The sequence below is a fragment of the Cebus imitator genome, unplaced genomic scaffold (assembly GCF_001604975.1).
Source record: "Cebus imitator isolate Cc_AM_T3 unplaced genomic scaffold, Cebus_imitator-1.0 Scaffold315, whole genome shotgun sequence".
Classification (NCBI taxonomy): Eukaryota; Metazoa; Chordata; class Mammalia; order Primates; family Cebidae; genus Cebus; species Cebus imitator.
Genome location: NW_016107630.1, coordinates 335,134 through 349,458, shown reverse-complemented (window position 1 = coordinate 349,458; position 14,325 = coordinate 335,134). Strand labels below are relative to the sequence as shown.

General features: G+C 34.6%; 1 protein-coding gene across 2 annotated transcripts in view; it reads right to left on the bottom strand.

The window, feature by feature from the left end:
* Positions 1–14,325, bottom strand: part of DPYD (dihydropyrimidine dehydrogenase) — a 758,429-nt gene that overhangs the window by 437,520 nt on the left and 306,584 nt on the right. For both annotated transcript variants that reach the window (XM_017503801.2, XM_017503800.2), the window contains exon 10: positions 10,554–10,738. In XM_017503801.2, the coding sequence (XP_017359290.1) occupies positions 10,554–10,738 (185 nt within the window). The remainder of the gene's footprint in view (positions 1–10,553; positions 10,739–14,325) is intronic.

The window sequence follows — 14,325 nt, the reverse complement described above, 5'->3', positions numbered from 1 at the left end:
GCCCCAGTGCCTCCTTCCATACACTTTGCATTTTCCCCTAAATGTTTAATTTTCATGGAGTGAATCCTGCTTTGAACAAAATAGATCTTTTCTTTTTCATTCCTTAGCTATATTTAAAGTGATGCTCTATACAAATTTTTTTATTTGGATTTCTACCTCTACCTATTGATTCCATATTTATCCTTCTACTAATAACTCTTAATTTTTTGTCTCTCAATATATATATTTCTACCACAACTGCTTTCGTAGCAGCAACAAGTACATTTAGTTGTTCCCTTCCACTACTGGTAATAAATACTGTCACTTTTAAAATGTTGCATCTAAAGTAGAGTGAACTGAAAACAATTCTTAATAAAAGAATAATGACACAGCAAAAAATAACTCCAACGATGTATCAAACCAGTGAGTTCTGTGATTATAATTTCCACATAGATCAACTCTATTTGACAAAATGTTCCATGTTTATAAGAGCTCCTTCTAAGGACTACCATGACTACTGCAGGGACAATGAGCTTCTGATCTTGGAATATAATTTAGAATAATTTAATTTGTGCTCTGTCTCAGCAGGAAGACATAATATAATGAGATAACCAAATAGCCTTTTTCTATCCACTTTTTGCAACCAAATCTGTTTATATGCTAGGACGAGAATAAAGTAAGTCCTTCGCCTTCTGAATGCTGTGTGAGTGGATAAAACAAACCCAGTTTCGGCCATGTGTGGTGGCTCACGCCTGTAATCCCAGCACTTTGGGAGGCTGAGGTGGGCAGATCACAAGGTCAGGAGTTCAAGACCAGACTGGACAACATGGTGAAACCCCGTCTCTACTAAAAAATACAAAAATTAGCTGGGCAGGGTGGCTTGTGCCTGTAATCCCAGCTACTTGAGAGGCCGAGTTAGGAGAATTGCTTGAATCAGGACCCGGGAGGTGGAGGTTGCAGTGAGCTGACATCGCGCCACTGCACTCCAGCTGGGGCTACAGAGCGAGATTCCATAAAAAAAAAAAAAAAAAAAAAAAAAAAAAAAAAAAAAAAAAAAAAAAAAAAAAAAAAAAAAAAGCACCAAACAACAACAATAACAAAACAAACAAACAAACTCAGTTTCTCTACTAAAGTCTCATAACACGCTTCTGACACCAGATGTGTGGGAATTTCTCCTCACCAGCAAGCAAGCAATTTTATAGCGGACACAAGCCCTTCTAATTTGGCTCCATTCCGACACTCTGACATTCTGACACTATCTACATGATGACAGCACCAGTTCCTACAGGTTGAGAGCTCAGTCCCCAAACTGCCCCCCACCATTTCAAATGCCAATTACAAGCCCCAGGTTATTTTACCTGTACTGCTGACCAACCAGCTATAAACTGGGATTCCCACAACCCCCTCTTTGGTTAGATTCACTGGTTAGAAGAGCTTACAGAACTCAGTATGAGGGAATAAACAAGAAAACAGCAACAGCAAACTTCTACCAGTTTATATACGAAGGATATTTTAAAGGATACAAACACAACAGTCAGATGAAGAGACACAGAAGACAAGGTCTGAAAGGGCCCCCAATGCAGAAGCTTCTGTCCTTGTGGAGCTGGGGTGTGGCATCTTCCTGGCACATGAAATGTTCTAGTTTTCCTTCCTGGAAGCACCCCTGTCATCCATATTTGGCTATTGGAAAGTTCTTTGAACCTAGTCCTTTTGGGTTTTTATGAAAGGTTCATTACATAGGCATAATTGATTAGATCATTGGCCATTGTTGATCAACTTAACGTTCAGTCCCCTGCCTCTCACTGGAGGTTGGGGAGCAAGTCTGAAAGTCCTAATCCTAATCCTGCCTTGGTTACTCTGGTGACCAGCCCCTATCCTGTAGCTACCTACAGGCTGTCAGCCATCAGTCAACTCATTAGCATACACACAGACACACACAGACACACACACACACACACACACACACACACACACACACAAACACACAATGCATGCATGCATGCACGCACGCACTCATCACTTTGGAGGTTCCAAAGATTTTAGGAGTTGTATGCCAGGAAACAGGGTAAAGATCAAAATTTAACAATATCACCAAGTGTTTTTATAAATTAATAAAATTGGATATTAATTATGTCTTCTATTTGGTATTTTTGTAATGAAGAAACTGAGCTCCTCTACATGCCCTCTTAACCATGTTGGTTGCATCTTACAGAGGTACTGGAGTATTTCTTTCTCTTGTTTTCCTATGAGACACAAAGGTGGCCAAGTCATGCTGATTTTTTATAACCAGTAGGGTACCCTTGAATACTAACAAACTTTCTGCTTTTAATAGTTGAGTTGTGTACTTATCAAGAGTCAATTGTACGTCTCTTACCCTATTTCTGTTTATAAATGTAAATACATACACACAAATTAATTAGTTCAGTTATATTTATGCAAAAAGAAAGAAGGTTGATTCTGTGAAAACTAAGTTGAATGTTCTTAAAGGATATGACAAAAAAATCAATTACTTAAAATATTGCTATCAAATTAGGTGTTGGTCAAACAAATGAAATGACTGCAGGACAAACATAAAAATCTAGAAAGTTGCTTTGTATGATTCTTGAAGGTCTTATAACACTTAAAAATGAAAATGGTAGACAATGTATTGTAGATAGATTTAGATAACATACATAATAAACCTCTGGCTATTTTATTTAAAAACATCATGGCCTTGAATTTTGATAAAAGAGAAAGGAAGATGAGAATGCTTTAATTAAAATTAAAAGCATTAATCATGGGCTTCTCATGTAATAAAAATAAAATAAAATGATAAAGTTAATCTATATGTGTATCCTTTTTACAATTTCCTATTTTAATTTTTTCTGATTAACCAACAAACTATTAATTTTGATTTCATAGGAAAAGAGAAATTAAGGAATTAAACTAATTAAAGAATTCATTTAGCTATAGTCATTCTTTCAGTTAAAAATTCTTTCTTTAGGTACACTGCCAGAATTATCTTGATATTCAGTAATTCTTATTCATTTTGTAGAAGAAAACAAATATGCCTGGACTCTACTAATATCATAATATAAACAAAGTGAAGTAATATTGAATTATTTATTAGTAAAAGCAATTAAAGAAGAGTAGATTTAATGTTATAACATAATGACACTTAAGAAGGGAAATTCTGACAAACAGAAAATGCTTTTCTTCACATTAATACCAGATCTGACACCATCACTTTCATATGTAAACAATTCCTACCACATTACCTGCTCCAAATTAAAATTCTAGCTGGGCAGTCTCACAATGTTCTAGCCCTGGTATAATTACAGACCTTTCTCTCATTTTTCCTATGTAATCTCTATATTCAGAGCTTCCATTAGTCCACACTATGCTTTTTGGTGAAATAAAAAGCAGCTGCTGCACAGTGCAAAACTTACAGAGCAAGGAGAGGAAATCTTTGTGAAAATTCGAGGAAGGTACTCCTTACTCTGTATAGAAGCAGCACAACCAAAGGTTTTATTGTTTGCTTAGTGAAGCTTGGTCTAGATTTCAGCCAGCTTGTACCCTGGTCTGGGTACCCTTGTGCAGTGAGCATCATATGAAATCTTATCCAGCAGCCTTCTTTAGATCCCAGCAAGTCTAATTACTCAGTATTATTCTAATTTTTCTGATTCTTTTTAAAATTTGTACCTTGTTGTTCATGATGTCCTTGCTGATTCCACATCCTAATACCCATATCCAGATGGAACCAGTCATGATCTCTCCCATGTTACTTCTGTAACTTTATGTTTTCATTATTGTGCTAAACATGTTGTATAAGGCCTACTTACACAACTGACTTTCTTACCAGACAATGAGATTCTTAATTGAAAATTGAAATCTAATAATTGGTGCTATCTATATCAATTACTTTTTAAAATGTATTTTTTTTAATGAATGAATGAATTCACACATGGATGACTTGGATGGATTGATGTATGTGGATGAATAAATTAATGGCTAAATAAAATGCTTTTGTAATTTCCTAAAATATCCTATTTCAATAGTCATCTGTTAAGACTCTATACACCAGATTTCTATTCAAACATCCTATTTGCCATTTTTTTTTTCTGATCTCATTTTAATGATTCAGGATGAATGATTTCTAATAACCCACAACAATGGTATGAACAGCAAATATTCACAAAGCTCGGTCTATACCAAGAGCTTTCCATACTTTCTCTCATAATCTTCTCCAAGACTCAAGAGGATGGCAACTCTAATTATTATTATAAGTAATAATAATAATTTATAATTGCTTATTCACCCCTAAGAAGACCATGCCCTGGAGAGATGAAGTAACCCGTCCAAAGTAACATGATTTGAAAGTGTTGGAACAGTATCTGATGTCTTCTCTTTAGTTCAGAGCCCAAATATATAGCCACTATATTATACTGGTTTTATTTATGTATTTTGGTACCCTCCCAAAGTCAAGTGTTGTGCCCAACAGCTATTACTTAATAAGTGGTAATAGAGCAAAGTAACTAATAAAATTTAAGTGAAGCTCTCCTCAGACAACTGTGGGAATTATTGAAATCCCAACATAAATGTCTTCAAATAATCACATTTATCTGAAAAAGCATTTACAAAGAAATTCTAAACACCCAACTGCATGCATTAATTAATACTGTAATGCATTTATAAGATCATTTTTTAAAATACGCTATCCAGTGTTACATTTTCCCCCAAAACAAACTAATGTTAAATATAAGACAAAGCGCCATAAGCCTTAGTTGTGAAGCATACTGTAGACATTAAAGAGATTTTTCTTAACAAATGATTTGTGAGAAAACAACATTTATAGTGATAATGAATTTACCATATAACAAACTCATTAATTTTCTTAACTCTCCTTAAATGTATTTAAGATAAATTATTCCACTCTGCATATTTTTCCTATTTAACATATGAATACTTTATTTTCAGGATACAGCAATAACAAATATGGTTCCTGGCTTGTGCAAAGACAGACCAGTGAGCAGGCCTCAAACAAGCAGCACACAGGAAGTTCATGTCACAAACTCTCTGGAGGAGGAAGAGGAAGCCAAACCTGAAGAACAAGTGGGACTCAACCAGGGAGAAATGAGTAGAGTGGGGGAAAGGCCCAGATTCAGGAGAAATCTTGGTATGCTGGGGAAGATTCAAATCAGCATCTCAGAGCTAAGAAGTTTGGTCATCAATGGAACAGAACAGAGGCCTCGGAGGCAATGCCACACATCTACAACCATCTGATCTTTGACAGACCTCACAAAAAGACGCAATGGGGAAAGGATTCCCTGTTTAATAAATGGTATTGGGAAAACTGGCTAGCCATGTGCAGAAAGCAGAAACTGGACCCCTTCCTGACACCTTACACCAAAATTAACTCCAGATGGATTAAAGACAAACATAAGACCTAACACCATAAAAACCTTAGAAGAAAACCTAGGCAAAACCATTCAGGACATAGGCATAGGCAAGGACTTCATGACTAAAATACCAAAAGCATTAGCAACAAAAGCCAAAATAGACAAATGGGATCTAATTAAGCTCCAGAGCTTCTGCACAGCAAAAGACACAATCATTAGAGTGAACCAGCAACCAACAGAATGGGAAAAAATTTTTGCAAGCTACCCATCTGACAAAGGGCTAATATCTAAAATCTACAAAGAACTAAAACAGATTTACAAGAAATAAACAAACAAACCCATTCAAAAGTGGGCAAAGGATATGAACAGACACTTTTCAAAAGAAGACCTATATGAGGCCAGGAAACATATGAAAAAATACTCATCATCACTAGTCATTAGAGAAATGCAAATCAAAATACATTGAGACACCATCTTACACCAGTTAGAATGGCAATCATTAAAAAATCTGGAGACAACAGATGCTGGAGAGGATGTGGATAAATAGGAACACTTTTACACTGTTGGTGGGAGTATAAGTTAGTTCAACCATTGTGGAAGACAGTGTGGCAATTCCTCAAGGACCTAGAAATAGAAATTCCATTTGACCCAGCAATCCCATTACTGGGTATATATCCAAAGGATTATAAATCGTTCTATTATAAGGACACATGCATACATATGTTCATTTCAGCACTGTTTACAATAGCAAAGACTTGGAACAAACCCAAATGCCCATCAGTGATAGTATGGACAGAGAAAATGTGGCACATATACACCATGGAATACTATGCAGCCATAAAAAATGATGAATTCGTGTCCTTTGTAGGGACATGGATGAACCTGGAAACAATCATTCTCAGTAAACTGACACAGGAACAGAGAATCAAGCACTGCATGTTCTCACTCATAGGTGGGTATCGAACAATGAGAACACATGGACACAGGGAGGGGAGCATCACACACTGGGGTCCGTTGGCGGGGGGACTGGGGAGAGACAGTTTGGGGTAGGGAGTTGGGGAGGGATAACATGGGGAGAAATGCCAGATATAGGTGATGGGGATGGAGGGAGCAAACCACATTGCCATGTGTGTACCTATGCAACAATCCTGCACGTTCTTTACATGTACCCCAGAATGTAAAATGCAATAATTTTATATATATATATATATATATATATATATATATATATATATATTTTTTAAGGAAGTTTGGTCATTACCTTGAATGTGAAGAATAGTCATTAAATTATTTTAAATGAGCAAATTAGGATTCAACTAATATTCTAGAAAGATGCTTCTGGCTGCAATGTAGGGGCATTGGATTTGACAGGAGAGAAAGTGGAGGCAATTTCAAGAGAGGTGATAGAGGCCAGAACTAAGTTAATGACAATGTGGAGAGAGAAAATCCCACTTTGTCTATATGTACCTTGTTAGCCTTAACACTGCTTAGGAATTTGCATCCAACACCCTGGCAGGAAGGTGGAAATACTGATTTTGCTTGACAGAGATTTTTACCTACCTTCCATCTCTACTCCATTTTAAAATGTAATTCAACACTTAGTTTGATAAGTCTGAATCCTTCAGCTAAGTCCAAAACTCTTACAGGGCAGGACATATATTTTATATATCAAACATTATCATTCCTAGCAATATGTGTTTTTAGAGCACATGCATGTTTTTCTTAATTATACCTATAGGTCTGTTTCTCTCCTTTCACGGAAGTAAAATAATCATTCTTTCTTTTTCCAGTACACATTTACTAGATTCAGGGAAGTTGCAAGATGCCAGTGAAGTAGACAGAAAAGAACCATTAAGGATGTTATTGTGAAACACTATCAAACTACAATCATAAATATATTTAAGTATTGTTTATCCATTTTGATTTAAAAATATATAAATGGATTTAAATATTTAGGATAAAAGTCAAAAACAAGCCATCCTCCACTGACCTGTGTTTAACATTACCTTTCCAAGTCTTTTTAGTTTCTCGGCCCTCGTGCTATTTTCACTGTGAATTCACGCATTCACTGGGCTTCACCTGGTCTAACACAAGAACCTCTTCTTTCATCTCCCATTCCAATTTCATTTCTTAAGGAGCTACCAGGACACTCAGTAATATTTCTAGTCAATCAAAAATTATAACTCCACACAAAAGATAAGCAAACTAAAATAAGAGTGTAAAAGAGTTTTTAAGAGATAGAAAAAGAATTGACAAGAGGGGGAAGAATAAAACTTATATAAGCAGTTGGTAAATACAGCTATGTACAGAAATATTGTCTTATAATAACAAAAATATGTGTTGTATATGTGAACCAGTTTAAATCTTTTAACTGTACTTCCTTGACAGTATCTCTTATTCTGAGGCTCTACCGTTTCCTAACTTTTTCATAAAGTGTCCTATTAATTTATGTAAATAAATGTCAGTTTACTTTGTTTTAATATTTTTACTCGGTAAAATAAGAAGCCATCAGTACTGTATTAATTTCCAACTTGATGTTGAAAATTTAATTATTCTGAGTAATTTATGAGGACCACTAACTTAGCAGGTCTGAACCTGGAAATAAAAAATGTCAAATACTGGAGTTGGAGCAAGTTGGAAAGGAATGTTTGGTTTAAAAGCAGTGAATCTGAAGTGTAGGTAAGACATTTACATGAAAATCTTTAGTGAATATGAAAAGTAGATTAGACGCAACAGAAGATATCCAATAGACAGCTGGATCATGCAAGACAGTGTCCTGTTGGAGGTACAGATTAGAGAGTTTTACTGCAGGTTAGATTAAAAGCTATGAAAGTACTCTGAAAATAAGGGTAGAATGAGAAAATAAAAACAGGGAGATAGGTTTGAGGACAGAAAAATGTACAAGGAGCCAACGTAGGGAAGTATCCACTCGCAGTAGCTGTCCCGAGCTGCTTCCTCCGTCTAAGGCCGTAAACATTTAGTAAAGCATATTGCTGCTATCTATCCTTTAGTCACTGCAGAGACTGGTGCCGGAGCCACTTGCCAACTTGTCTCCTTTGGGTTTCCCAGTGTCTCTGTTCAAATTGTGTTCCCCTTTTTTAATTTCTTTCTTTGCCTAGCTTAGTCCCTTTTGATGTATAACTTTTAAAATTTTTAAATCTTGGATTTGGCATCTCCCTGGATGCTACTTCCTAAATCAAAGCTTTGTCTCTTTGCAAAACCCGCTGCTTTCACTCTCTCTGTCTTTCATTGCTGTTGCTTCTGTTGTTTAAAGTTGAGGTCTCACTCTGTTACCCAGGCTAGAATGCAATGGTGTGATCATAGCTCACTATAGCCTCCAACTCCTGGGCTCAAGTGATCCTCCCACTTCAGTCTCCCAGTTACCTCACTCATTTTGAGATTCCTACATTTCTGGGACACCATGCTTTGGTCCAGACCTAGTATCTCAAGCCCCACTACTCAAAGATGCCAAGGAGGAGGTGGAAGTAGGCAGGTGAATCAAACTTTAAAAGATGACATAATCAGTGTCAAGCCCAGGCCCTACCTAGCAAATAAGTAGGTCCCGTGTTAGTTACACAAACATGAGAAGGGCAATTAGAATAGACAAAATGGTCATGGAAAAGAGGAAAAAATTAAAGGAAGCATTATAGGTAAAGTGAATTTTGTAACCATGTGGGAAATAAACAACATAACTAAAACAAGAGTGGTAAAAGAGCATGGTATGAGCAGAGTGTTTCTTATTCAGGAAAGAATAAAAATTTTATTAGCAAGAGCAAAATTTCTAGGAACATTTTATGTAAATGAGGTAACTGTTAACTGCAGTATTTAACATTTTTTATTTCCAGGTTCAAACCTACTAAGTTAGTGGTCCTCATAAAATACTCAGAATTCAATTAAATGTAAATTTACATTTAATTAAATCATAGAATCTAAAGAAAACAAAGCATTTAGTCAGAAAGTAAGCTACTGAGATCTGGTAGTTATATCTTTCTTCCCCAAGACCACAGTCATTGTACCAAAGTATGCTCAACTTCACATCTCATCATTTCATATTCTGAATTTTATCATAAAACTAAATAGTTTTAAAAATTACAACTGAAGTCTGGGCATGGTAGCTGATGCCTATAATCACAGCACTTTGGGAGGCTGAGGTGGGTCGATCACTTGAGGCCAGGAATTTGAGACCAGCTTGGTCAACATACTGAAACCCCATCTCTACTAAAAATACAAAAATTAGCCAGGTGTGGTGGCATGCACCTATGGTACCAGCTACTCGGGGGATGAGGCATGATAATTGTTTGAACCCAGGAGGCGGAGGCTGCAGTGAGCCAAGATGGTACCACTGCACTCCAACCTGGGCATCAGAGTGAGACTCTGTCTCAAAAAACAAAAATGAATGAATAAAAATTAAAAAAATAAAATTATAACAGAAATTTATAGAACATTTGTTTTCTTTCCACTTAGGTGCATAGAGTTTGGGAAATAGGACGTTATCTGGTCCAAATGAACAGATCAAACCATTTTTTGCACTATTATAATTACTTATAATATTGTAATTAATGTAGATTCTATGTCCTATCATATTATATACCATCAGATTTGAAAAGTGTAGGATCTATGTATTTAAGCCATTCATAAATATTTTGAACACAACAGGACTAATGACTTCACAGTACTCAAATGGTAGGAATGCATAATACATTTTTTCTTTCTTTTTTTTTTGAGACAAGGTCTCTGTTGTCCAGGTTGAAGTGCAAGTGGCACGATCATAGCTTACTGCAGCCTTGATTTCCTGGGCTCAAGCAATCCTCCCACCTCAGCCTCCCAAGAAGCTGGGACCAGAGGCATGTGCCACCATGCCCATCTAATTTTTTATTTTTTGTAGAGATGGGATCTTACTATGTTGCCCAGGCTGGTCCCAAACTCCTGGGCTCAAGCAATCCTCCCGCCTCAGCATTCTAAATTGCTGGGATTATAGGTATAAGGTAGCATGTCTGGCCCAATTTTTAATCAACTAAACAGTTCTACTACATAGTCCACATTTTAAAATTTTTGTCCAAGTAAATATGTATGTGACATATTTTATATATGCTTGTTATATAGCTTATAGAAAATCTCTTATAGGTGAATATCAAAAATAAATGAAGTACTTATCCACTGAGGAAGAATTAAGTGGAAATGATGGCAAATGCCTACCTGTATATATTTGTGAATGTACCAAGAAGCTTGCTTTCCATCATTCACTGATTCCACTGTAGTGTTAGCCAAACCAACGACATCACCGCCTGCAAACACCCATGGTTCACTGGTTTGCATCGTTTCTGGATCTACTTCTGGGAGACCCCATCTGTTAAATTTTATAGGACTCAAGGCTTCTTTTACTGGAAAAAAAAAGTGAAAAACAATAGACAATTACTAATCAACAGATAATTCCATAACAATAATGTTAAAATTAAGAAAAATTATGATCATTGTTCCAAAGATTCGAAAAATTGTTTTTAGTAAACTATAAAAATGGAAAGCTCACAAAATATTGGAGTTAACAACACTTTTAAAGTGCACTGACTTAACTTTAACTGCACCTCACATACAGGAATTAAAGACCACAGATTTGGTCAGTGTTTCAGAGTAGACATAGAGTAGACATTTATGTCTAAGAAGTATGGATCTATGAAGAAAGAAAGTACAAGCTTTTAATTACATACAAAATACATTTTCTAAAATTTTATTCATAACCATTGTTTTTACAAATCTGTTACTAATCATATAATCCCAAACTTGTTCATGTGTGTCACTTTTGAAAGTTACATCATGAATTCAGGACAATGGCTAATCTCCCTTTTACAACAAAACATTTTATAAAGCAAAATGAGACAAAATATTTAATATTTTCATCAAATTATTTGCACTTACTATTTAGCAGTTTAATGGATCTAGTATATAGTTACATTTAGCCAGCAATTTCTGTTTTGTTTTGTTAAAAGCAACAAATGCAAGTATTACCATTAGTTCCTTGTGGAAGTTGCTCTGTAAAGTAGTTTTACAATTATTTGGTAAATATGCCGCATTTTACAATTATTTTGGTAATAATTTTACAATTATTTGGTAAATATGCTGAATTCCAATGAATCCAAAAGAGTCATGGAAGAGGAATAAGGTTGTGTTTCTTTAAGAGAAATATCTAAAGAACATTTTGAAAACATAATCCTGACATTTGGAAGAGATCAATGAATTCAATTTAGAGAAAGGGTTGAGCAAGAGAAGAAATGAAGAAAGGTGGACAACATCCTATTTGATGGAGTAAACTGAATAAGCCAGGGTTTAGAATAAAACATTCTCTCCAGGTAATGATGTCATAATTTTTAAGCATAACATCTCAGACAGACTAAGCCTTATTCTTTACTCGAACTCAAAAGAAAAAATATTAATAACAACTTAAGCTAAAGGAAGTGAGCTTGTGATATTGGAACAGAAAAGTCATTTGTTAATTGATTTATGAATCAAGTATAAGGCAAAATAGCCAAATGTAAAAAAATATTATTTTGACACCAAAACCAGATTCTTCTGAGTAAAATAAAAAAAAAACATAAAAAATAAAATAAACATTGGTACATACTTGTAGCTTTTTGCTTAAAAATGTTAGGATTACAGAAAATTATTGAGGGATTACTGTTGATAGTGCTTTACCCACAAGATTGTAGGTTTCATGAGAACAGGAATGTTTCCACACCGCTTGCCTAGAGCACACTACAGTTCTTGGAGCAGAGGACACTCAATTGGATTGATGGATGAATGAATGAATGAGTAGATGGGTCAAGGCTATTATACTTAGGTTTTTATTTTAAAATCTTCTACTGTTTGTATTTGTTTTTTCATCTTTCATCTAGAGGAAAATTAAATATTCATGTAATTATTTTCAAAGCAGAATGACATTTTGAGAAAATTTTTCTAATGTCTTTAAAGGTCACATGAAAAGAGACCTTTATCATTTGTACCCCATTGCATAAACAGATCATCACTACCATCTGTTGACAGTTACTTGAGTTGCAAGAAAGTCAATAGTAAGTATGACTCATCAATTCAACCTATTTTAATAATGGCAACTGTAACACACCATCATTGCATGATATATGTAATGAGCTTTATAAATAGTGACAAGGGCTAAAAATGAATTCTGTTCTATCAGAAATGATCTTATGTTTCCAAAACTTTGGCCTATAAGAGATTCAAAATAAAGATTATTATTAAAATAAAAGAAATTCAAATTTTTATCACTAGGAGATGAAAGCCTTTTTTTTTTTTTTACATGTATCTCATGTTTTACACGAATATCCTTGAAATTTAAGTACAGATTTCACTCTAACCTTGAGCATGTAGGAATAATTCCTTAGTTATCCCTGAGTCCCATGACATCAATTAGAGTCAAAGACATGTTTATAGTTGACCCTCCATATCTGTAGGTTCCACATCTGTGGATTCAGTCAACTGTGCACTGAAAATATTTAGGAGAAAAATAGAATGTTTAAGTCTGTACTGAACATGTACATACATTTTTCTTTCCATTGTTCCCTAAACAATACAGTATATCAACTATTTATATAACATTTACATTGTATTAGATATATCATAAGTAATATAAAGATGATTTAGAGTATATGGGAGAATTTGTGTAGATTATATGCAAATAATACACCATTTTCTATAACAGACATGAGAGCATAGATGGATTTTGGTATTCAAGGGGAATCCTGGAACCAAGCCCCGAGAGATGTGAAGGGATAACTCTATTGTGAAGTTGCTGACGCTTAAATCAGGGTCTTCACTTGCATGGGACTCTTTCAAAACCCTGTGACTAATTTTGAATTTACAAATTTTCCTTTAATTAAAGAAGAGCCCTCAAATTATATAAGCTTCAGGCCTCATAAAATTTGAATCTTAACTTGAGCACAGTGAATTGTACACAGAAGGTGCTGCATAAATGCTTGACACATTAAATTGAAGTTCTTGAAGAATGTGCTTTACCATATTTTAGGAGGCAAAAAATGTACATAGAACAATTCACTTTAACATTCCAGCTGTCACAAACTCAGTCAATAAGTAGTCAGGAAACATTACTTTGAGTTAAATAAGTAACTTTTCATTTCTTAAAAGATTTAGGACCAACATCATAAGCCACCCTAGGGGCATTTATTTCTGAATTCAAAAGCACTCTTCTGTTCATGGGCATTTCTATTGTATATGCATTGTGTTATTATGTGTCCCTAAACATTCATAATATTCATGTATACTTTTAAAAATAAGCTTTCTTTCCTCAATATTTGATTTATCCTTTGAAGTCTTAAACCTGAATACCAACTGTTTTAATTATTTTATCATTTGTAATATCCAGCTAACCTCATTAAAAATCAAACAATTCTTTGATACTCTATTCTAAAATAGAAAAGGATTTTCTTTCATATTAAAAATCATCTCAGCCTCCTTTTGAAAATTAACTACCAAATTTCCTCCTGCTCATTTTGGAGACCTTCAAGTTTAACATGTTCCTAATTTCATTCCAGAAGTAAAAAGAAAAACCGAGAGATCACACAGCTGGTTATGATATTATTAACATCAATCAAAACAGAGATCATATATATCTATTTTAATACCCAATAGTTGGCTCATTAAATATCTACAAAAAGATCACTGAGAAAATAGAACATGGACAACTTTTATAAATACAAGCAATGCTACAGCAGGTCAGAAATGTTTTCTTTCGGTAGCACTAAACACCAAGAATGACTGTATCACAACTGAAACATCAAATGGTTAGGATCATTTCCTTATAGATATAGCAGACTCTACTTAAGTAAATGTAATAACCATATAGTATTCTTAAATTTATTGAAACTTTGTTGAATCTGATTATGGATCTAAATACCTTTCCTAATTTCAACAATTCTTTTAAAATATAGCCATTATTTTTATT